At 34.2% G+C, this 26921-nt stretch overlaps 1 protein-coding gene across 1 annotated transcript in view; it reads right to left on the minus strand.

The window, feature by feature from the left end:
- LOC123705545 (adenylate cyclase type 6) overlaps positions 1-26921 on the minus strand; it is a 229186-nt gene that overhangs the window by 99443 nt on the left and 102822 nt on the right. Inside the window, exon 4 of the mRNA XM_045654375.1 lies at positions 8093-8189. Coding sequence (XP_045510331.1) covers positions 8093-8189 — 97 coding nt within the window. The remainder of the gene's footprint in view (positions 1-8092; positions 8190-26921) is intronic.

Raw genomic sequence — 26921 nt, forward strand, 5'->3', positions numbered from 1 at the left:
TAAAATGGAATTATCACATCGACCACCTAAAACCTGTGCGCCCCTTACTATTCCCTCCTACCAAATCCACTCCCACGCGCAAATAGCGCAATCCCTTATAATACCCCCACCCACGCAAGCCCCGCCTGCGACGGCGCACCCTACCGCGCCGTCTGTCGCCTCACCCTGCATAACTCCTACACAATCGGTACACAACGTACCCAGCCACTCCCACGCCTATCCCCACGCGCAATTGGCGCTTCCTACCTCACCAATCGGTTTTGTGTCGCTCCCGGGTTCCTTGTCCGTCCCCGGCCTAAAAAGTTCTGGCCGGGCTCGTAAAACCAAACACAGGTCGGTCGAGTCTTCGCAAAATGCGAAAAGGTTTAAAGCTTCCGAGTCGGGCACAGTCTCCTATACTGTGCCCCAAATATCTAAACAGGGCGGTTCGCCCCCACAGTAACCCGCCCGTATTAGCGGGCGGCGCTATATACCTGCTGCAGGGGGCTTCCCGCCCCGATCAGCATTCCCCACGCAGCCTCCTAACGGAGGCCGCGTGTGTGAAGACCCACTCGTCGACCACCTAAAAAATAAATTATCAGCACTTCTTAGATCTCTGCGTAATATCACTTCTTGCATTCCTCATAAATTACGCCACACCATCTACAACACGTTAGTCAAACCTCACCTAATGTATTTAATAGAAGTATGGGGTAGCGCTTACAAAAATAAATTAGCGCCACTACAAATTTTACAAAATAAAATTATTAAAACCATTTTTAAATATCCTTTTTTAACTTCTACAAATAAAATCTACGACGATACTAAAATAATGAATTTAAAACAATTATACTTTTATAATACGTGTATGTTCATCCACAAAGCGCTACATAAAAACATAAATACAAATATAATATTCTCAACATCAAATCGCCACTATCCTAATAGACGAGCTAGCTATCTTGCCCTCCCGAAGATCCGAACGAATTATGGAAGGCGAACGGCAACATACGAGGGAGCACGTTTCTATAACGGATTGCCAAGCAAATTAAAAAGTGTAAACTCATTCATTGTATTCAAAAAACAATTAGCGAAACACATCCTGGAAGACCACACGCTCAAACTTTGAATGCAATGAATGAGTACCTCACCTAAACTTATGTTTATAGTATGTAACTTACTCTAAATTTTTAATTAACTAACGAATGATATTTTTTATAAATACCTATGTTTTAAATTTAAGTTTCTCATGTAAGTGACTTAATGTCTTAATGGGAATAAATGTCTTTAAACCTAAACCTATATAGGAAATAGGAGAGATATAGAAATAGGAGAGGATTTATAATATCGATTTATTTATTTATTTATAATATCGATTAGTGTTTGTAACTATATCAAGTTCAATTTATATTATTGTCTTTAATTTTTAAGCTCTGTTATACACAACTATTTCGAAATGGACTAAATCCGAACACACATGCGACATACCTACATTAAATGTAATATTTTATCACAGACTATATTTTTTAAACAAAGCAGTTCAACCTTCATTATCACCAGTATCGAATAAAGAAAACACATTAGAGCTTTGAGCTGAAACAACAACAACATCTTCTTGTTATATTATATTAAGTAAAAACTTCCACTGTCATCCCAAAAACAGGCAATTTTTTAACAAATCCCCCATGACATTGTGAACCAATCACTCACGAGATTTACGCGCTGGCCTTTGAGTTCTTTCCAATGTGTTTGATACAACGTACTTTTCAATATTTTTCATATCACATTATGTACTTTTAATCAATGTTTCATAGCACTCAGCTTCATCTATATTAATATTATTATTATAAGGCTGAAGAGTTTGTTTGTTTGAACGCGCTAATCTCAGCAATTACTGGTCCGATTTGAAAAATTATTTCGTTGTTAGATAGCCTATTTATCGAGGTAGGCTATAGGCTATAATTATGTTAAGAGCAACTGTAGCGGAGCTACGCGGGTGAAACCGCGAAGCGCAGCTAGTTTAGAATATGAATAGTAACATGTTAGTAGAAGGCTTCATCATGTGTCGTTTGAACTCTTCAGAATTTCATAAATTAATTAATATTAACATAAAAAGGGAGTGAGTTTAAAAGCCAATGTATAATTGTATAATTAGTAACTACTTAAACCATGTTTTTATTGCTATTTTACTATTACCTCAGTACTTAGTTCAAGAGTAATTCGTTCTAAATACCTGTGGAGTGGAGGAAGTTATTTACGATTATAACAAATTATCAGCTAGAGATTTATTTGGGTTCTAAATTAAAAATTCCTCAGTGATTTGTTGAGCCGAATTGTATAGTAACATTCCTGGTTTACGTAATTTATTAGCGTCTTTAACAGTGAATTATGTTAATTCATGCTTCTTTGGCTTGAAACGAACTTAAATATGAACAAGATAATTTACAGGCGCTTAATGTGTCACGATAAAATTGTTCGGAATAAATCTTGGAGATGTGCGAAATAATTTGGCTATAATGTTAAACATAAAACAATTAAAATGTTTTATGAGTCATCCAAAAGTAAATCTCTTGATCTTCTTTGCATCCTTCGATAAAACGATACTAATCATTAGTTGTACGGCGAACTTTCTACAAAAGAAATAAAATAGCTCTTAAGATACACCTAGAAGCTTATTGAATCAGATAAAATATAATAAAAGGAGCAAGAAGAAGCTAAAGTGAAATGAATATCGAGAGCAGTGCATTTCCCGCCTCTCAATATAGAAAGGACGGCCAACACCGCTTCCTGACTTGTGCGCCGGTCACCGATTGTAGCCACAATAGCTCTCAATTTATACTAAACCAGCTGCCCGTCTGTGACTTGGTTCACTGCAAACCATTGCTATAAATAAGAAGAATTTAAAAGAAAAGTTACTTTACAGTCAACAAAAAAGTGGTCGCTTTATTTTCTAATCTAAAAATAGGTACTGGTGTCACGGTGTTTGTGTTAAACTCCGCCTCCTTGGCCGAATATCGTGAAATTAAATATGAGTGCATAATATTATCTGGTAGATCTGACAATGGGAACTTAAAATATATTAAACATTTAGAGCCTTTTTTCATAAGTATTTATTTTCCTGTCATTCTTCCTATTATATGAATACTAGCTTTCCGCCCGCCGCTTCGCCCGCGTTTTCAAAAGAAAACCCGCATAGTTCCCGTTCCCGTGGGATTTCCAGGAGAAAACTGCCGGGATAAATCTAAATATACCCCTATGTGTTAATCTAAGTTACCCTCTATATGTTCGCTAAATTTTATTGTAATCGGTTCAGTAGTATTTGCGTGAAAGAGTAACAAACACACACACATGCACACACACACACAACCTCACAAAACTTCGCATTTATAATATTAGTAGGATGTAACTAGAAAAACCCTAAAAATATTATTACAACGGTAGCTACGAATTGATAACTTCAATAACTTTTGCAACATCCTTTAGCCTTTAAAATCTACACAATAAAAATCTCCACCCCTTCATTTAAAACATATTACTCAGATACATTGATGTCGCTGTATATAGGTATCCGATACTGAAAGAGAATGCTTAAATTAAATTTATTTCCATTAGATACCATCGATACTTGCTCGCGGAATTTAATCACTGAATATTTGATGCTGGTACTGCTTTTACGAACACACTTGTGATGAGCGAAGCGAAATGACACGCTCTGTACTTATTAAACTTATGTGGAACTAAGCAGTGCAGTGATTTTGTTTGTAATAGAGTTAATCATTAAGAAGTAGGGATTCTGCTAACGCGAATGCTCTAAGCCTGTGACGGCAATTGTTCTTACCTTTTCTCAGTAGCTATAATCTACAGACAACTATCAGTTAATCTAAAAAAACAAAAAAACGAGAACACAAGGTAGGTAATAGATGTAACTACTAATAAATATAAGTTTAAGAATGAATCGTTTCAAATTTTGGTGTTTTAAAGTACTGAAGAAAAAAGCTTCTTAAGCCTTGTGGATTGCCATCGTTTCAATTAATGGTATCACATCTTTACACAACAAATGGAAATTTCTAAATATAAATAGCAAACCGGGCGAACTCCGTTTCGCCACCAGCTTTTTCTATGCTATAAACCTCAGGGAGCCCAAGACCTTACCAATGAATGCAAAACCGTGGAAATCGGTTGTTGCGTTCTGGAGTTACAGCGTCAGGAAGGAAAACCCGACTTATTTTGGTATAAGTAGTAGATTTCTGGGTTCAAATTAAAATACAGTTAGTAATTTCTAACTGAACTATGTTACCTAATTGTTACCCGAATATTCAAACGCACGTGTAAAATATGTGCAAAGAATCTGTGACATTGAAAACATTTTCTCACAACGTGAACGCCTCTTTCATTCAACAGTTGAACGTGATAGTTGGTGAATGCCAACCGATCAACGCAGTTTACCTGCTACAGGTAAATCTAATATTGACACAGCGCGATTGCTCAGATTAAGCAGGAGCACGCTCCATTTTTCGGGATTTCAATGTTTAAATATGAAATGTGCACTCTTTCATGCGTGGTAACGAATACTGTATAGGTCTTTCCACGTTTGAGCACTTAAAACCTAGATTACTTATACGATTGAAATACACGTGAACTAGTAATTGAACTAAACGGATTGTGTCGTTTAAAATGTGTGGTTGTGCTGGTGTCGTTCGGCTTTCGTGGAAGAAATTTTGTGTCCTAAGTAAAAGAATATGGTTCGTGATTTTCATATTAAATGAACTAATGTTATCGAAGATCAATACAAGCTAACTATTGGTAAGTACAAGACATTTATAATAGTAAAGAATTATGTTAATTAGCAGACTATAGAGTGAGACAATATTAACTACAATCGAGATCTTTTTTCTAATAATTTAATTAATTATTTTTAATTTATTTAATTATAAGGTAGATATTCTGAGATTCGCCCATCTACAAAACAAAAAATACGGAATGAATTATTGTACCAACCTAATGTAACGAGATGGCACCCCCTTTGAGTGTACAATGTCTAAACAAATACAATAACACCACCTCTGTTCCTGTTTAAAATGTAATTATTTAAATGGCGACCCCAGTTTTAATCTCACTCTGTCCATTTCCAAATTAATATTTAGTATTTCTCTAGTTGCATCAGTACAAACACAACAAAAGGCAAAGTTTAAGCTCAACAGGAGTGCTTGCCAAACAGCACATTTGAATGTTAACTTTTACTGTATTATGTTTCCATATAATCCCCCCGCAACCAACATTGCACGAATGAAATTAATTATATATTATGACCTTGCTTTTCAAAATAAGTTACTATCAACATATTTGCGACGTACTTTACATTTAAATTTTATTTAAATTTTACTATACATTATACTATACATTTAAATTTTATTTCGCTCTCTTCTCAATGCAGTGCCATAAATTAGTACGAAAAAATATTAATTCAAACTTAATATGCGCAATATGTCCAAACAGGCTGAAAAGTTAACATTGTCGAGTGATATTAATTCATCCGAATAAGACTTTCAATACCTAAGTCTATGAAAATAAATAATTAAAGCTTTCGTGAGAATTATACTTTCATGAATACATAATTTAAATGTTTACTTTTACACCAGATTATAATAAATGCCAACAAAGGAACCGACATAACCTCTTTATTTATTCCAATAATACTCTTTATAAACACTTTTAAATCTAAGTAGGTATTTCCAATTGTTATCTATTAAAATCTTCTATTACATAAAACGTATGAAATGTCTTAATATTGTATCGTGTGTAACACAAAAGCTGTGTTTCCAATGAATGCAGTTACGTGGAACAACCTTTATAATACCCGTCTTAATTAACTGCAAAAACGATAAAAATGTTAAATTTCCTAGCATTGTAACAGAGCGAACCAATTTGAGGAACTCGAAATTGAGGAAATATATTGGTTAAGGTATGTATCTCGAAAGCGATGTATATGCAATATGTTTTTAAACGGAACACGTATATTGAATAGTTCTCGCATCTCTATTAGACCGAGTTCGTAGAAGACGGCATATATTAAAGCCCGATAAATTTCAGAGAATCCTACACAATTGTGCCTCTAAATTCCAAACTAAGTGGGGGTATATTTCGTATAATAGTTTAGATTCTATTAATCTAATACTACGCCTATAATACATAATGTATGGAGACTGCAGTCTCTGATCAATAGCCACTGCAAGAACCTAGATGTAGCTCAAAGTTATTACATTCATGAAGCGTCCTCACAAGAGTGGGCGAGTATAGAATATCAATTTATTCTTCTACAGTATTTTATTCTAGGGCAGTATGCTGATATAGGATTGCAAGTCTGAAGTATTCTATATTCAACAGTTGCATCTAGAGCTTGATCACAAGAGCGAGTGGACATAATATTCAGACAAATTCAAAATGGACTATTGTGCTAAGACTAGAATCAACAGCACAATCAGCAACAATTTTGTAGTCTTAAGGTTGTCTGGATTAATGAGTGTAGGAGACAGTTCAGGATTGAAGCCGATTGATACATGCAATGAAGTCAAGGATCAAAAATCAATGCATACACTCGACTTAAACATACAAGGTGTCCCACTTGTGGTATACTAAGCTCAAAGGAAGTTATAGTTTTGCATACGTTGAGTACGTAAAAAATACTTATAAAATTTTAGACGCAGTTTTTTTTTTCAATCTTAAAACTCTATGTGTACACCCATAACAAGCAACCCACCCAGTTTTGCTACCAGCACGTGACCTATCGTTTAAGATTATGTTTTCATAGACAAAATGCTCACATTAGCGAAGCGGTATATGCCGGCTGCACGAAGCTAGAGAAGAAATCATGGATTTTCAGGAAAAATTTAGCAAACAATTTTTGATGTAATTTTGTGGTTTAAGTATTTTTTACGGGATCTGTGTATGCAAAACTACAAGTCCACTCGTGCTTAGTATACCAATAGTGGGCCTGTATACACCGACGGTCGATATATTGATTGTCGATGATTAATATCATTTTGTTATGTTATCTGAAATCTAACTTTTTATGAGGTATCAATAATATCAATACACATGTTTTAAACTTCTTAACATCTCTAACAAAAATTTTTATAACCGTGTCTATCAAATCTTACTCATCCCTACGAATTACGTATGCAAAAAAAAATTCGACTCGAATTTCAACTTGCGATGTTCCATTTATTGGCTAAAACGCCACCTTCCGAGATTTCTCCTTGATTAGTAATTCAAATATTTTCTTTTACATTAATTTAGGATCTTGAGTGGTTGATGTATTATGTAAAGACCGCCTATGGATGCCATTGTAGGTATTAATATTCATTTCATTTTATGAACTGGCTTTATAAGAGTAAAAGTAGGTACATGAAATTTTTATTTTGAATACAAAAAGGTATTACGTCACAAAACAAACTTTCAGTGTGAAATATTTTTCGAAATTTGAATTTACTTTTAAATCGAATAATTTTCCCAATCAACATAGCAAGTTATACAATATACATCTTAATATATCTTAATATATATAAATCTCGTGTCACAATGTTTGTCCTCAATAGACTCCTAAACCACTTAACCGATTATAATAAAATTCGCACAACATGTGCAGTTCGATCCAACTTGAGAGATAGGGTAGATTTAATCTCAAATCGTTTTAGAGAAAGCGGGCGAAGCCGCGGGCGGTAAGCTAGTATAATTATATTATAATATTTATTGTGCGTACACGCGACAGGTGCAATCATATGTCCAATAAAAAACATGCCGTTATTCAAAGGAACTTCTATAAATCTTAACGCCTATTTTTCATTAACATCTTAGCAAATTATTTAACAAACTTCTAATACTTTTATCTGGCATACAATTGATCACCACATATCATTTAAATCTATACTTTCGATCTATATTTATGAAGTGAAACTTCTTTAGGCGCGTTGAGATTAATGCAATACCGGCACGTCATGCCGATGTAAGGCGTCGATTATGGTATCTTTGACTCTTTCCAAAGAAGTTTCACTTCTGACACGTATTCTCACACTCACGCTTTTTTATGTATAAAATCGTATCATTTAGAACTCACCTTCTCCGAGTAGAGGTTGTATGTCAACATCAGGTTTGCCCGAGGGGCAGAGTGGCAGGGCAGGCGATGAGCTCTGCGCGCCTCTTTCTGCTTCCACCTGGAAGAAGATCTCATTACAATAGGTGCTTTTTAACTGTGTATTCTATTTCATGGGGCGAGTACAAGCGTGTAGTCAAAGAAAATACCATGAGAATATAATAGCGCGGTAAATGTGTAATATACAAGGTGACATTTGACAAATTTAGACAGGAGCTTCTACTCATGAAACTGAACAACTTTTGTTCTACAACTTTGCTGAATTCGTAGAAAAAAATTTGGACTTTGTATGGAAATCTGTCAGCTGATTAGCGAAGTTTCCTTACAAAGTCCAAACAGAAGATATTTCATTTCTCAATTATACTCATAAAGAAGTAATAAAACGTGTAGCACTCGGGGACTGCCGCGGTAAAAGTATTGCATAGCATGCCTTCAAGCCACACCTCCGTGCCTGTCGGAGTGGAGAGCGTGAGGTTTATCGTTACGTAATTTCTGGATTCGGTCCCCGCGCTCAAGGCCCGCGATAGAAGGGCATGATAGGCGTGACCGATTTGTATTTATAAAAATTTAGATAATTCCACTTTTCTACCAGAATCTAAAAACCGCAACAATTTATTTCTACAAGTGGTAATTATCTTTCTTACTTTCTGACTCCTCCCGTGTTCTCTGTGTGACATCGAATAAACGTCCAAACATTCGATACCAAGTACCAAAGAAATATCATCATCTCGCAACCAACCAGCACATAACCACAATTGTTTATCACATTATTTTATCAGACAAACATTGATCAAAACATTTCTTTTTCTCTAACGACGTGTTTCATGACATATTGTTTGTGACAGCGTAATTTGTGTCAGTGTCTCAAAGATAAAATCGATGCTGAACTTGCCGAATATAGGCGAAGGAGGTGGAAGTTGTAATGAAACAATGTATTAAAGTTCATATCATTCAACTTTCGTCAATATTATGGGTGTAACAAACATAACTATCGTTTATTAACTTAGTGTCTCTACACTAAGTTAACAGACCTCTGTCTGTGGTAGAGGTAGACTAGTAATTGGGCTTCAACAGGTTTTGATTTAGGGATTGTTTGACTTTTGTTGTTGGTTGTAAGTAGTTGAAAATGTTTAAATATTTCATCTATAATAAATATTCAATATTGACTGATTATAATATAGGTACTATTATCTATATTATAGAATATATAAATTACATTAAGCTCTCACTATTTTATGCATAACAATTAAAAGCATTCACTACTAGCCACATCGACTATCTTCCATTAAATACGAATAAAACAAGTTATTTCGGTTGTAACGTAGCTAACAGTCTAACAAAAAGCTTGTCAACTGGAAATAGCCCTAAAATACTTGTAGCGTAGATCCATATTATTTTATAGGTAACAAGTGATAAATACTGCGTTAAAAACAACCGACTTCAAACTTGCACTTGCAAAATTTACAAATACCTACATACAAAAATGCTCATAAAATAAAAACTACTGGGCCTATCCGAATAAAATTTTTATGGGACCAATTCGACACCATCCCGCATCGAACAAAAAAAGAATCACGTAAATCGGTTCAGAAACCTCGGAGTAATCGGTGTACATACATAAAAAAAAAAAAAATATACCGGCCGAATTGATAACCTCCTCCTTTTTTTTGAAGTCGGTTAAAAATAAAGCAAACCCTAAAAGCAAACGAATGTTTTATTAATAACTAAGCCCCAGGAATCAACACAATAGAAAATCTATTGTGTCGTGGTCAGATCGGGCCGCTCGGGGCACAATGGGTTAACTCGTGTACTAGTCTGGATAAAAAAGTTTTTAAACTGGAATACTTTTATATAAATTAAAAGTAAATTTGTGTTAGATGAAACTCGATTTAAATTTTTTTTTCTAGTTAGAACACTTACCTTTATAATTCGAGAACTTGAGAAAGGTTAAATGGATTTTAATTATTGTTTCTTTGTTGGATTTGTCTTCGCTTACATTATAGCTATTACCTTATACCTTACAAAAATCTAAGCAAAACCAGAGTGAGATCTTAGTTATAAAATAGATTAGATTTAACATAGATTTCGTATGAATACATTATACAGTTCGTAGTGCAATTGCATTGTATTGTTAAAGATGAGATCTTCTAGAAACTATTGTGTTTGCATGTTTGATTCTAATCGACATTGTGAGAAGGGTTCTTTGGTATCTACTTATTACTTGCTTTTGCATATTTTATTCTACTGTACAGTACACCTACCATACTGATAAATTATATTTAGTTTATCAGTATGTTTCGCGGAAGATACCAACCAATACCCGCGGTACTGTGTTCCATCGAGCCGCTTTAATGATGAGGCATTAAAGCGGCTGGATGGAACACAGTGGGGTTTTAGTCGGTAAGAATCCGACATAACCCACAGCTTCGATGAATAATTTGCGTTTAAAATCTGTTAAAATCTTTAATACCTAAATATATACCCGCGTAAAATCAAACACAAGAAAATACAGTGTTCATGATTGTTATCTATAGTCATATATATAATTATTTATAATCTTTCTCTACACTCACAAAAATATAAGGTAAGCAATCTGAGAAACCCCTTTATAATATTATAAAAACTTCCTTTCACCAAAAGACTCCATATCGCAAAACAACAAAATCACTAATCATGATTAATTTTGTAATTTATACTGCGGTTTTAATTAAAATAAATGAATCATGGCGAGGACAGTGGGATAATAATGTATAGATTAAAATTTATTATTACAATCTGGCAAATATAATCCCATTGGTTTATCTGTGGATTACTTGCAAAGTTTGTATTGCAATTTAGCTAATTAGGAATTTAATATTGATATCAAATTGGATCTAGGTTCATATGAAATTATAATTATTTTCATAATATATTTGTGAAAATGATAATTTAATTAAATAGTTTAGTGAAAGAAGGAAATATTTTTTATAATAGTATAAAGCTAAAGAGTTTGTTTGGATGTTTGTTTCTTTGAACGCGTTAATCTCAGAAACTACTGGTACGATTTGAAAAATTCTTTAGGTGTTAGGTAGCCCATTCATCGAGGAAGGCTATCCATACTAATATTATAAATGCGAAAGTAACTCTGTCTGTCTGTCTGTTACTCAATCACGCCTTAACTACTGAACAAACTGGCATGAAATTTGGTATGGAGATATTTTGATACCCGAGAAAGGACATAGGCTACTTTTTACCCCGGGAAATAGGATAGGTTTTATCCCGGAAATTCTACGGGAACGGGAACTATGCGGGTTTTTCTTTGACTGCGTGGGTGAAGCTGCGGGTAAAAAGCTAGTAGGCTATATATTATCATCACGCTAATACCAAAAGGAGAGGAGCCACGCGGGTGAAACCGTGGAGCGCAGCTAGTATAATATATAATAATTTTAATTATAATTATAAGAAAACAGGTCTTTAATAATACTTCACACTTTTTTCGCGCATGTGTTTTATCATAATGTATCATTATTTCGTCCTTACGAGCCCTAAAACATATATAGACGATAATTGTTCCGCCTTCCATTGTTCATCTTTTCTTCTAAATTGATATTTATCCTTTACCACAGCCTTTACTATAAACCTACGAAACACTGTGTCCATCACAGTCAACATAATAACAGTTGATTTATGATTACCACAAGACATACTGGGTGATGTTCGTACCGATTGTGTTACAAAATTGGTTCCGTATGCATTCTCGGCTTAAACTATGAAGAGCTTTAGATATAACCTTCCCAAATAATTGGTGTAGTGTTTTTTTTTTTTATGTCAGAGCAAGCAAAGGAGCAGGTGGGCCACCTGATGTTAAGTGGTCACCACCGCCCATAAACACTTGTAACACTCCTTGTGTTACAAGTGTTTATGTCTTATGAAGTCCCTGATAGCTTATTTATCACATTTCGACACATTATTTCGTACCCTTTTTTATCATGATAACGGACATATTATATTAAAAACCATACCTATAAAATGATGAGACAATCGGTATAAATTTTTGAGGGTTTTTTTTCAAAGGTTAGTTTTATAACATTTAACTAATAATCCTTTGAAAAAAAACCCTCAAAAGATTAATCTTCTGAACTTAAAACAACTTCCCAAACAATTTGGTTGGGTTTATCCGATCATTAGACAAATATATTCAGACGAATACTCCTTCATCTATCATTTTATTAGCGTATTGACATGGACCTATCGATGGATACAAAGAGCTAGAGTAGCGAGATAAGACAACAAAGAAAATGAATAGAATCTATATATATACAATTAAAATGGGAAGATTTGTATGTTTGTCTTGATTTAACGCGAAATCTTTTGGATGACTTTTTAAATTATTTACAACTAACAAGGCAAATAATTACCGAACATCATTTTTTAAAGTAGAAACAAGCGGCTATTATAATATAGTAAATCTTAAAACTAATGCATTCTTTAAAAATTAAAGTATTTTGAAATTAGTTTAGTTTGTTGCATCGTCACACCAAAAGTTAAATACCGGTTTAATCGATTCTATGCTAATGCATCAACCACTGTACCCACGAAACGCTCAAACATGATTTGCAATTCAACATACATTTTAAACTATTCATTTACTAGGAGCTCCTAAAAAGTCTAATTAGTAACTACTATCATCAATATATTATACGTTTTTAAGAAAATCTTACTATATTTGGTACTTCCAGTATTACATTCTAAATTAGACTTAACGCTCTTCTGAAGTAAATATACTTAAACATAATGTGATTTGTTTTCAAATTAACAAATCTTTATTTTGCTTTCAACATGGTATTAACCCATTTGAGCTCCAAGCGGCCCGATCGGTCCCAGACACAATAGATTTTCTATTGTGTCTGTGGTTCCGGGGCCTGAGTTACTACAATATGGTGATACAATTATATAAAGTACAAATATGTTCAGCCAATACAATATAGCATGCAAATTAGTTACCATAAAGGAGTTAATGGTCCGTTCCAGTTGAACTTTCCATGAACTCTTTTATGGTATATAAGTTTTGTTATAAAGATTGAAGATGTTTTATTAATTTATAATCTTTACACGTCTTTAAGTTGTTTGTCAGATTGAATATTGTAACGACCATCCCCACGCAACTTTCCCTGTATTTGACGATACGAGGGTTCTCTCGTATTATGACATATAACCGACCATATAGCCTATTTATATAAGGAACCATCCATACTAATATTATAAATGCGAAAGTAACTCTGTCTGTCTGTCTGTTACTCAATCACGCCTAAACTACTGAACCAATTTTCATGAAATTTGGTATGGAGATATTTTGATACCAGAGACCTTTCTCTGGTATCAAAATACCTCCATAGGCTACTTTTTTTTACTTTTTATACGCAATCTCGGAAATCCCGCGGGAACAGGAACTATGCGGGTTTTTCTTTGACTGCGCGGGCGAAGCCGCGGGCGGAAACCTAGTAATAAATAAGTGGCAAATATCTAGAATACTTTATATCTGCAATTTGCAATAGATTAATGTCGATATATCTCGTATGGTCAGCCAAGTATTGGTTATAGCCCTCTAGGGATTAACATAATGTTGGACCTTTATTCACTTTAATCTTGAACTCTTTTCGATGGCCATGAATCAAGTAAATGATATGATAAACAATTCATATGCTTGGGTTTTGGTTGAAATAAAATGGTGGATAATTTTGTTTATATACATATATATGTTTTATGAATTATGTTGCGTGAATTATGTTTTATTGTATTATGTTTTAATGTATGTCAATAAATAGGAAGGGTAAAAAGAGTGTGTGTGCTGAGCAAACGTGTCAGAAGTGAAACTTCTTTGGCAAGATTCAAATAGGTATACCAAAATTGTCGCCATTACTCGTGACGGTATTACCATGACGCGTGATATTTTACTCTCATCGAGCTTAAAGAAATTTCACTTCAATAAAAATAGAGGAGGATAGGGTAGCGTCTTATTTATAAAATTAGTGCTGATGGTAGACAACGTTTAAATTATAAAACATAATATTATTATGTAAATTAATGAGACAAAAATGTATTAAACAGTTATAAATATAAGAAAAAATATAATATATCAATAGATATTTGTCACTAATTCTTTATCAAGAAAAATAGAACAAATTAATCATTAAACTAAACAATATTTAAGTAAATATATTGCAAGTATAAAAAAAAAATATTAGGTATTTGTACAAAGCGAAGCATGTAATTGATGTATGATGCTTGAATTTAAAATAAACACAAAAATCCATAAACAAATAAAATATTCAATGTTTAACGTTTTACAAATGATTTAACTACAATAAAAATCTATGAAAATATTTACTTTCAAAACACGTTTCACGAACAGGCTCATTGATGCATAACTTTTATTCGATGGACAAAATATTTTTTTTTTGAAAACATTGTTTTTTTTTATTGAAATAAATATTGACTGTATAGAGAATGTGAATGTAAACCATAACAATATGTAAACCACATAGTATAAAACAAAGTCGCTTTCTCTGTCCCTTTGTCTGCTTAAATCTTTAAAACTACGCAACGGATTTTGATGCGGTTTTTTTAATAGATAGAGTGATTCAAGAAGCAGGTTTTAGTATATAATTTATTAGGTTTTAGACAAAGCGGGCGAAGCCGCGGGCGGTAAGCTAGTATTTTTATATAAGGAAAATCTTCGGAAACTCTGAACTTGAACTTTGAAAATTTTCGATCAGGTGTTTTTAAAATTTTAAAGTTATACGACTCAAATCCAAATCTGATTTTGAGGCAAATCACAATATTCGATCAAAATGTCTCGCATATCTCCAGTGTTCACAATACTTTGATACCTAATGTAGGTATCAGGCATTTGAAATAGCTGGTTTAGACTATAATAATATGCAATAACTAAAATCGTTAATCTAATTCAAGTTACCATAATTGAAGTGAAACTTCTTTATCGGGGTTGGAAAAAATTTAGTGTAACATTTTTTCGTTACGCGCTATGGTTACGCGTGACATTTTTCCGCTACGCGCCATCTTTTTCTTATCCCTACCACGCGTGATTCGACGTATTTCAGTAAAGTTGCATAAAGTAAATTTTTTTTGAAAAATAAGATCATAAAGAAGTTTCACTTCTTACGTGTGCTTACTAGTACACAAGTAGTACACGCACACATTTTTTTTAATAATCTATTATTTTATAATCTCCGAAGATGTCTCCCTTTTGTCACTTAAATTAACAATAAGCAGTAAACTTAAGTTCATTTAGAAATTTACTTTAAATTTTATGTACCTACAAGTTCGTAGTAATTTTCTGCAAAGCTTGTTATCTCGGGAGTTCCATAATAAGCGCTATTTTTGGAACCCTCAAAGTGGGATTGGGATATTTACATGTCTTCAATCGCAAGTATCAGATTATTCTGAAAAGCACTCTATTCTATGAACAGGAAAGCACATTATGGTTTATTGGCGACCTATATTACTAATGTGCGCCTTCATTAAATGTTAAACCTTTGGTTAGGTAAAGATGTATCGTAATGTTTTAAAATTATTTATGATAATAATTATGATAATTTTTTCTTGTTGCGTTATTGAGATGAATATTTTTTTTAAGCTATTGCATAGCTTGTATTGCGGGCCTTGAGCGCGGGGACCGAAATTCCGTAACGAAAAAACTTCACACTCCCCACTCCGACGGGCGGAGGTTTTGCTTGAAGGCATAGCATAGGCATGCGATAGCTCTGCAGTCCCCGAGTGTCACACGTCGTTTTTTTTTATTTCAGTCACGTTCGTAATCGAAAACATGTGGATTTTATGTTGTCATTAATTTTTTTTTTAATAGAATCATAGAAACATTTTCATTTGGCTTGTATAATAATTAAGCCCAAAGGCTATATTGTGAAGGCTATATTAAGAATTTCTCCATAAGTATTAATTTTATTATAACTCCTTTCTAGATCAGTTTTAAACTCTTCTAATGTTTAACAATAGCAATCTATACTAAGATCTATTAATTAAAACACGTAATTAAACAGAACTATTATAATATATATAGAGTTCATTCGTATTATCACTTTTCGCCCGCGTCATTGCCCGCGTTGAAAGGAAAACCCGCATAGTTCCCGTTCCCATGGGATTTCCGGGATAAAACCTATCCTATGTGTTAATCCAAGTTACCCTCTGTATGTGTGATAAATCTCATTATAATCGGTTCAGTAGTTTATGCGTGAAATCTATCCATACATACATACATACAAACCTTTCCTCTTTATAATATTAGTATAGACTAGTACGGGGGCGTATGTTTATCCGAAAAATACCTATATTTTCATGTCATTAAAGTTTCGTTTTCATTACAGAAAAATGTCTTATCTTTCGTAAATTATTATAATAGGTATGTATATGATATGAAAGAATTTAAATTGTTCATAAAACCACTTATTACAAGATAAACAAAGAAAGTTTAAAAGTTATACTATTTTCACGTTTATAAAACGAAAATAGTACATATAGTAAACAACAAGAACACTATTACTACTTATAATTTAACCTTAATAACAACTGAATTATTACAGTGCAGAATTAAGTTACCTACAAAATTGTACTTGTACATTACAAGTCTAATCGTTCGGATCCTTGAAAAGTCGCAAAAACAGCCAATAAGCTAATTGCCGCTTATCCAGAGGTGGCGAACCTTACTGTAACCATTCTTCAAAGTTCAAAGTCCAACTTCGGCTAATTGAATACGACGACTCATGTTTGAGTTACCGTCTGATTGCTAGACAAAGTATTTGTTCGACCTTTTTCCTATTCTTTACTCTTTGTAACCACCGAGTAGATTAAATTGAAGTTGAGATCAAATACACTTTCCTTTGAATCATGTTTGTTCATTCAATGCGTAGAGGTAATTGAGTTTTCAGTAATGTTTCCATTTCATATGAAATACCTTTTTGAGGTTCGCTCGTTTCTGTTATACATTTTTAGATTATTTCGTCAACGCTGTATAGTGTATGATCGAGATTGGGATAGTTTACGCTTCATTTCTGTTTATGACTTTTATAGCGTGTAGAGGAATTTGATCTGAGTGTCAATATAAATATGTTTAACTCTGAGACTCGACTTTTCAAATATTTTGTTTTCTATTCCAAGGCTTTTACATTATTATTTTTTTATATGAAAGAAGGCAAACGAGCATGTGGATCGCCTGATGGTAAACAATTCCACAGCCCATTATGGGCTGCCCATAGGCATCTAAAGACGTGTCCGAAGATGTTTTGCCGACTTTTTAAGGTGGATGTATATTCTCTTTTTAAATGCCTGGATGCAAATAATAATTGAATTAATATGGAGATATTTTGATACCCGAGAAAGGACATATGCTACTTTTTATCCCAGGAAAATAACGCAATCCCGAAAATCCAACGGGAACGGGAACTATGCGGGTTTTTCTTTGACTGCGCGGGCGAAGCCGCGGGCGGAAACCTAGTTATATACTAAATCTTTCCTCTTGAATGACTCTATCTATTAATTAAATTATTTATATTAAAAACTTGAATATAAACACAATTTTATAAATATCAAAGTTTCTATAGACTGAAATTGAGCTAAAAAATTGCCAGAAAGAAGCTCTTCCATTAAACATATGCTGCTACTTACACCTACACTTCACATGCTTCAAAAAATCAAACTCACACTAGTTAGCATCACTAACTACTGAACCAGATATTAAGAGTAGGTACTTTAAGAGTAGATTTAAAGATTTAAGCATACAAAGGAACATAAAAAGAGAAAGCACCTTTGTTTTATACTATGTAGTGATTTTATTATTCAATCAACAGTAAGTGTATCGATGTTAAAATAATGATTTTTAAAGTGCTTCAAATATCTAATGTAATATATATTTGCAAACACACACGACGCAATTACCATAATCTTATGTGGATTCTACACAATATTATTATGCGCAAGATAAAAAAGTTGTTTTTCAACCTATCTCATGAGATTATAATATCTCATTAAAAATTTCCTTTGACGGGTAGTACCTACAACTCGAACCCCTTGCACGGACGTAATTTTTCAGTCAGTCATCACATGATTGAATAAGCAGCGTCTATTAAGAGGGCTTATTCAATTTAACGCAAGTCAAAATCTCCGCGATCTATTACGATAGATCGCGGCTTGCGCTATCCTTTTACTATGAACAGCATAGGTCCACAGGAGAGCGCCGAGCAACATGTCCTCTCTCTGGAAAGGCTCGCTGCCGACTGATTTTAATCGGGTCGCGCGCAGTGTTTTATAGTACTTTAAAAAAAAATGTAGAAAAATAATAGAGGTACCTCAGTTGATTTTTTAAATTTTATCTTATAAGTAAGACGTTCTTTTATTGCAATATGTAAAAATTATATTAAACTAAGTCAAATATCTTGCTGAAAATAATAATTTTGTCGACTATAATTTCTAAAAAAATTCACATTGTTCGGATTTTAATTTCGTAAGTTAGGAGTCCAAAATAAAAAAATCTTTTAACTAACTATTTTTATAAGGATTTTTGCAGTTAGTTAAAAAAAATTGTGTGTTAGATCGGTCAGCGATTTCAGATATTTTTAGCTTCGAAATTGACACTAAAAGCGAAATCAAGTAATCATCGGCTCAGTTATCTTGATGGTATTCACAAATACTGTATTAATTGAAAAAAACTCTTAACTAACTATATAGACAATAAAATTTCCTAAAATTATTAGTAATTCATATGTTTGTAAGATAAGTGGTTGATGGACAATCTGGTTTGAAAAATCACATATTTGAGCCAAACAGCGCACGGACCGCGTACACGGCCTTAAAGCTACGCTGGATATCTATAGGTATAAAAATATATAGACAACGCGTCTACGTCTTATATACTAACTAGCTTACTGCCCGCGGCTTCGCCCGCTTTCTCTAAAACGATTTGAGATTTAAACTATCCTATCTCTCAAGTTGGATCAAACTGCACATGGTGTACGAATTTTAGCGGTTATGTGGTTTAGGAGTCCATTGAGGACAAACATTGTGACACGAGATTTATATATATATTAAGATTATTTTGCTTATAGGCTTAGAATACATATATATACTGACGTGGAAGTGTTATATGCGAACAAACTAGCAGTTAAAGACCTTCGTTTAAACCACTAGCCGAAAAGAGTTAGCAATGTAACCGGCTAATTTAGCTGACTTTTTTACACGTATGCCGATTCTACCAAAGGTTACATAAGTAACCTTGTAGGCAGTATACTTCCCGTTAACCCTTGTATTGGGTCTGTACAAGGCAGATGCTTTTACATAACATCTTCCTTACTCCCCAGCCTCTATTGTATTCATATTCTATATTTGCATAATACTGTCACTAGCCATATCCTAATGGCTTAACAATTGAAAATGACAACATAATTACATCAACCAATGATTATGACGGTCTTTGATGTTAACGAGGCAGCTAATTTATAACAATTAAACAGCTATTCATGTTAAGAAGCTCACGGATCTATTGTTTTTAATATTGTCAAGTCCTTTAATAATAGTGAAGTGTCTGTTATATGGATGCGATATTAATTCTGGTAATTTTGAGATGAAGATACAGTTTTCATCATGTTTTCATGTACCTAGCTTCCGAATATAGTTCTTTTCACCGTCTATCCTTTTAAATTTCATTCAAAGTTGTGTTTCTTATGTATTTGGGAAAAACTTGCTGTAATTTGGCTTAGCTCAATATAATAGTTATTTAGATTTATTCTATTTAGATATCTCGATATTGCGATATTTTGTAGTGTTCTAGTAGAAACGTATTATTAAAAAGCGGCAGTAACATTTCATATCCATTTTACTGATACTGTTTATAGATAAATAGATAAGCAGTATCCTGTAAGCAGACAGAAGGCCACAGAATCTCTACGCAATCAAGCTCATACCCATTAATAATTACTTTTCGCTGCATTGAAAAATTACACAACAAATAATTTCTTACATCACAAAGACAAACAATGCTTTATAAATAATAAAAGAGCAATCCCAATTTAAACAAAGGCTGCCGTTTGCACTCAGAGTTCTAACACCTAGCGGGATATCCGCCTCGAAGTTGTTTCCACAAACTTCATTGCTTTAATTAAAACACTCGTTCCCATTTCAAGTAAAACACAGCTATTTCATGTGGTTGAGCACAACAGAATGTATTATGAAATAAATTAAACGAATTACTAAATTGCACCTTTGGGGCTGGGAATACAGTCTCTATCGCTGTGTAAAGTTTGCATGTAAGTTTGCATTGAGGTGTTATGGATGGCTGAACAATCTTTTTCTTCTCATTATCAAACAGTATACAGACAGAAATGGAATGCATATTATTGTCATTTTCACATTCATACTCTAGCCTTTTTCAGTATTTTTTATTTATTATTCAGCATTCTTAATTTATAGAAGTTTCCTTTTCAAACAAATAATGTTACAAATACTGATAAAAAATAAAATAATTATAAAATATTTGTTTGACATTGTACCATTCAAATACCGTAACACTTTTTTAATCAGAACCCGATTTCAGGGTCGAAATAATTACAATGTAATCGATCGATCAAAGAGGACCATGAATAGATTCTTTAATTAAAATACACCACAATCAAATGGATTCCAGCAATCGGCTAATGTTCCAATTACAATTGTCCCCAACAACATTGCTCAGTTTGATGTAAAATTTCCTCTGAATATACGTACATCGAGATTAATTCTTGAATCAAATTCACGAGTGGTAAAAAGAAACTAATATGAGCCAATAATTATTGAAAATAAACTTTTGGTGCGTTGAGAGTAAAATTTCAACGTCGCGTCATGGCAATACCGCACGTCATGGAGTAAGGCCACGATTTTGGTATCTTTGAATCTTGCCAAAGAAGTTTCCCTTCTGACACGTGTGCTTGACACACACCCTCTTATTTAAAGGTACGCCTTCATTAATACAGGAAATAATACAAATGTTGCAAATGATTACGTCATATTTATTATTAATTGAGAAGGCGCAATACAAAATTAAAAATGTGAGCTTAAAATGAATCTCGTCGAAAAGCACTGTTTTAATCCGCACACAACGTAAAAAACTCTCTTAAATTCTCTTCAAAATATTGTGAACGTGTAACCCGATTGTTAAACCCCAGATTACCTGCACACACGTGTGGAAGCGGTAATCTGCAACAAGACAGCACTAAAAACAGGATGCCTCTTGTGGTATTACTAGTGGGTATTACAACGTTATTGCAATATATTTTGACATTATCTTTGGAGAACAAGGATGGGGTTAAATGCATTTTGCATGTGATTTTTTTTTTATATTGTTGTATAATGTTTAGTTTTATTAGTATCATGTAATAACAATGTCGAAGTCGAGTCGAAGGCAGATAGAGCTAAAATATTTTTGATGTAGGATAGCTATATTATTGTCTATTGTTAAAGACCGATAGAAACAAAATGAAAACGAAACTATAAACTGAATAAATGTTAATATATAATTAATTAATTAATAATATGTATAATAAAATTTGACAAAATAATTCGTACAAATGTTAATCATTTCATAATGAAAGCATTCTAATTAAGACCAAATAACTCGCAGTGGAGCGTTGATTTCCCCCCAACGGTCTAGGCCTTGTCGCGGCGGAGGGGCTCAGTAGCTCAGAGTTATGGCCCTCTGAGTGAAGCGAAATTGGACCAGCGAGGGGCTGAACGGCTGGTTTAGAGTCGGGGAGATTCGACCGGCCCGACGGCCAGGGCTAGGTGTGGCCCAGCGGCCGCTGTGTGCGGCGTGGGATGGCGACCAGAGGTCGTGGCTTGGTGGACCCCGTGTCCACTAGGCAAAGGTGGCGCTGAACGGCAGTCGGGGTTGGGAAGCCTCGACTGACCCGACGGCAGAAGTCCTGTTTGTGGACCAGAGAGGAGCCGGCTTTTATGCGGCGGTGGATGGCGGCCAGAGGTCGCGGCGCGGCGGGCTCGCTGCTTTAGCAAGCCACGCCGTGCAGCGGAGGGCGGGATCCCAACGCGTCATTGTGATGACGCGCGGAGACTCCTGCAGAGAGATGTGGGGCGGCGGCCGCTGTAAAACGGCAGTCTGCCAACTCGTAATCCGGTCCGTGGGGCCGGACCGAGGGCCGCCACCTCTGGTGAGGTGGGGGCTGCGAGGTTATCTCTATAAAAGTGCGCCGGAGGGTCCCCCGCCGTGTATTTCACACATCGGAGGACCTTCCGGCGTGCACCCTCCGGCCGGACGGTGTTGGGGTCGGGGGATCGGGGGAACGCGGATGATGGAGCGGGGAAAAATCCATTGTCTGCGCGTTGGTGGCGTAAGCCTTCGTTCCAGCAGCCGCCAGCGTGGGGGGTTCTAGTGGTGGGCCTGGAAACGGGCATCTGCTGGGCGGGACACGCGGTAGAGTCGTAACCGTTCCCGCAGTTCCGTCCAAAGCAGCGCGATGGAACGGAGTGGGGTTTTAGTCGGTAAGAATCCGACATAACCACGGCTCCATCCCCGGGAGCCGGGGGTATCTAAGAAGATTTCCCCACTATAAAAAAAAAAAAAAGTGGAACGTTGATTTTAATTTTCCCTTTGACGAATTTCTGTTTAAATCTGTCTGACGATATATCAGTAATCATTAGGCTATGAGAGGATATTCCTACTAATATTGATACAACGTGGCTTTGATTTCTATTCAAGCATAATGGTTCACTAAATATGAACATTTCACTGTGTGTGTGTGTGTGTGTGTGTGTGTGTCAGGATTATAGTTAATATAATCCTGACACACACACACAAATATTATAGTTAATATAATCTTGACACACACACATAATATATTATAGTTGATATACCTAATCCTGACACACACACACACGACGAACGACGACGAAGCTCAGCGCATTCGGAATTCTGAGAATTTTGTGATTCTTAGTTTCGTGAGCTTAGTCGTTAATTAAGAAAATGGGATATATTTATTTAAAACTAGCCGTCCGGCAGACGTTGCAGTTGTTCTGCCCTGTTGCTTTTTTACGTGCATTCTCTCAATAAGAACCTTCATTCTGCTTTAGCGAGAACTTCTTCAAAAAAAATGCCGAATTGGTCAAGCGGTTCTCAATTTTTAGGCTTAGTAACACATTTGGACATTCATTCTTATTATGTAGATTTATGAAAACTCATGTATTTTGAAATATTAACCATAATGGATATCTCTATAATAGGCGTGGGAAAATTTTTGTTTCAAATGAAATGAAAACTCGGGCATTGTTTGAAATACAATATGGATATTATATTTCTACGAATTCAATTATTTCTATTACATCAAAAGCTTCTCAAAATATTGGGTTTTTTTGATGGATTGACATTATACTAATAAAAAACTACACAGTTTTAGTAATTTGGATGTATATTTTTGTGTGAAAATAATGATATCCATTAAAGTATTGAATTTCGTAGAGGTATCGTAGCTTCGTAGCGGTAACAACGTCAGAGATGTTAAATTCTAACAAGGATATTGTATTACAAGTGCATAGTTATTATTTAAATTAGTAAAAAAAAAGTAAATTACATAATTTACTTTTTTAAGGTACATACCTTCTTAAATAGTATGGTCAAGGATTTACTTCATTAAATATAATGGCTGTTTTTCCGTAACAATAGCGTTTTCAATATCAATTTTTGTTCTTTTGATAGTACACAACATTAGTACCGTATCCTCATAATTGAACGCCACCCACAGAGAATCGTTATCCCTATATTAAATCGCATATTTACCCCATCACTTCAATAAGGAAAATCCTTGAATAGTGAAAGGCAATACATTCAAGAATCCCTTTTCAAACTCTTATTACAATAGTAAGAATACAAATATGATTCAATAAATGGCTATGGGTAATATGGGTTAATGTTATTGTGTTTACAAAATTTGATAATTGTGCTTTAGTACCCGACTGCTACTGAAAGAGATTTATGTTTGTATATTTCTTTGGCACGCTCTAGAGCTCGTGAGTGCTGTCAATAGGTCCATCTTAAGTCGTGAGAGTAACACTGGGTACATAGTTCAACTTAAAAAAATCGCAATTCATGATTTCAGGCGCATAATAATACTTTATTAGTACTAAATAGAACTTAAATATTTTTTTATAGCTTGGCATAGGAAATGATAATAAATAACATCACACTTCACAGTTAGCAATCGACTTTTTTGTTGTTATGTTAATAATTCTTATTTTAATAACACTCAGTGTAGTACAACAATTTAACTAAGGGCTGATTTTTCAATCCATGGTTAAAACTTATTCGTCGAATAATGTATAAAACTACCATTTCTAAAACGTATTCTAATTGCCCGTAATTGACAGTTTACGTGACATTTTAATATTATCTTGTAATACTTTATTGGACGGATAACTTTTATCCAATCATTGAAAAATCGGCCCTAAAATAAACTACTCAATTTTCACGGGAATATTATTAATTATTTTATCCTACTAATTACAATCAGAATAATGTCTACTGAAAACAATCGTAGAAAATGTCCTATTTGTTAACACAAAGGCTATTCAGTATTCATGCCAAAGGCAGGTTAGTCCGTGAAGATATTTAAGGTAAACAAATGTCACAGAATGCTCTATGTGTAACAAGCGTGAAAGAGGAATGTTATTACATTTTTCATAATGATCAAGTTAAACACATTTTTCAATACATTAGAGTCCTGATATAGAGTGAGGTGAATTTAAGACATACGTATCATATTTAATGAAGTCTTTAAAGTACATCATTCATTATTAATACCTAAAAATAAGTACATTATTTTATTGAGTATTTTTTGTGTTCTAGTCCTTGTTGTTAGTTCATACAGCATATCATACTATTTTTCCATGGCCAGTAAATATATAACAACTTCATTGGCTAATTAATTATATTGACCGACCCGCGAAGGCGCAAAAAAAACCGAAATTTACTTATTGATAATTTAATGTAATAAAAAAATTACATTTTAAATTATATCTAACTTAAACTACGTCCCTCCGGTACAATGTTGGAACCAAGAGTGTCCACTGTCCATCGTCTTCGGCGGGGCAGCGTCGCGGTGGTGGTGATTGCCGTAATACTTTCTGGAACCGCAGGTGGGCGCGATGTCGCAATCGTTACTGGGTATAAGTCCTTACTGGGTGGCCTTATGCATCTTCTTATAATTAATGCGTGTTATATGTAGGTACATAACAAATTCATACACTCTTTTTTGCAACAAATAGTAGATACTCAATACCCTTTTAAACTTCCATATTTAAAAATATTTAAGTTCAAAGAAGCTTGGAATATTATACATCAATAAAGTGCATTATTTTCAACAGAATGTAAACTGAGTAATAATGTGTCTACATAAGGTAGATTTACTACCGGTCTAGTGCATGGCGTCTTCATTTATGCCAGGTCTATGGTCCGATAGACGATAAGACTTTTAAAATTAAGAGTGCACTTATCTTAGTGCGAACACTTATGCATAATGTACCCTCATCTCTTACAAGTCTATGAGAAAGCTTTTGAAGAAATTTTAGACGACTATCCAATATCCACGTTTATATACCAACGTATGTACTTACCTCATACTTGTACATAGCAAAATAAATTACATTTTGATTCACAACGACATCAACGTTCAACGTTCCCTTTGACACTATGTTAATTCCTATTTATCCTTTACAAATAACAACCTGTTTACTCCAGATATTAAACTGGCGAAGCGTGAAAAGTCTGTAACCACTTTTAATGACACAAAGTTGAATCCTTGCTAAGAGTAGTTAAAGAGCTTGTATAAATCTGACGCTAGTATGAAACTTACCAAGCATGTTGCGGGCTAAGTAACCGTGAAATTACTGTAAGTTCAGTTAAATTGACGTACCGTGTCGTTTAGTGGAGATAGACGCTCGTTGAGTGGAACAATTAGTTGCCTTTTTGTTTCTATAGTGTTAACATTTCGTCTTGTTTTTATAAGAATTGTACACGTTTAATGTGTTTTAAATCATTGTGTTTACGTTCTTTTTACGTTGTATTTAATTCGTGGAATATTTTGGACAACGGAAAAATTCTTAATTAATCCTCTTAGTAGGCGTTTATTAGTAGGAGTTTCACTTGTTTATTTTCGGACTTAAAAGCTTTTACAAAAGAAGGATTATTTACAGAATTTTGTACAAACATCATTATAGATAAAAAAATGTGAAGGCTAAAGGAAAATTTAGCAACATTACTACCCAATTAACAAATTGTTTTTGTAAAATCCTTGTTATTTTTAAAGGAACAACTGCAAGCGATCACGTGGGCGAAACGTTGGTTCAACATTACTGTGAAACCTTGCTAAACAATCTCAGTTTATACACACTGTGTACTGAGTTAATTCCGAGAACGCGAAGCGATAAGCGAAGCGAGAGCGTTTATTTGGTCTTTCTCAGGAAAGGGCTGAAAATGTGACTGAAATTGAGTTTATATATTGCTTGACTGTAAAGACCAAGTAAGCTGCAGGTTCAAATAAATCGTCGTAGGTATTACGAACCTCGGGCATGGAAAAATAACACCCGCTAATTTTCTATTTACTTAATACGGCAATTAGCCGCCCCGGTCTTGTTTATTAGGAGTAAAAAGTTCATCAATCGTGACAAAAAATACAACACGTGTCGAATTTTAATGTGACTTAAAGTATGTTTTTATCCAATCTTAGGTGAAATAAAAATGTACATTTTT

The sequence above is a fragment of the Colias croceus genome, chromosome Z (genome assembly GCF_905220415.1).
Source record: "Colias croceus chromosome Z, ilColCroc2.1".
NCBI classification, from domain to species: domain Eukaryota; kingdom Metazoa; phylum Arthropoda; class Insecta; order Lepidoptera; family Pieridae; genus Colias; species Colias croceus.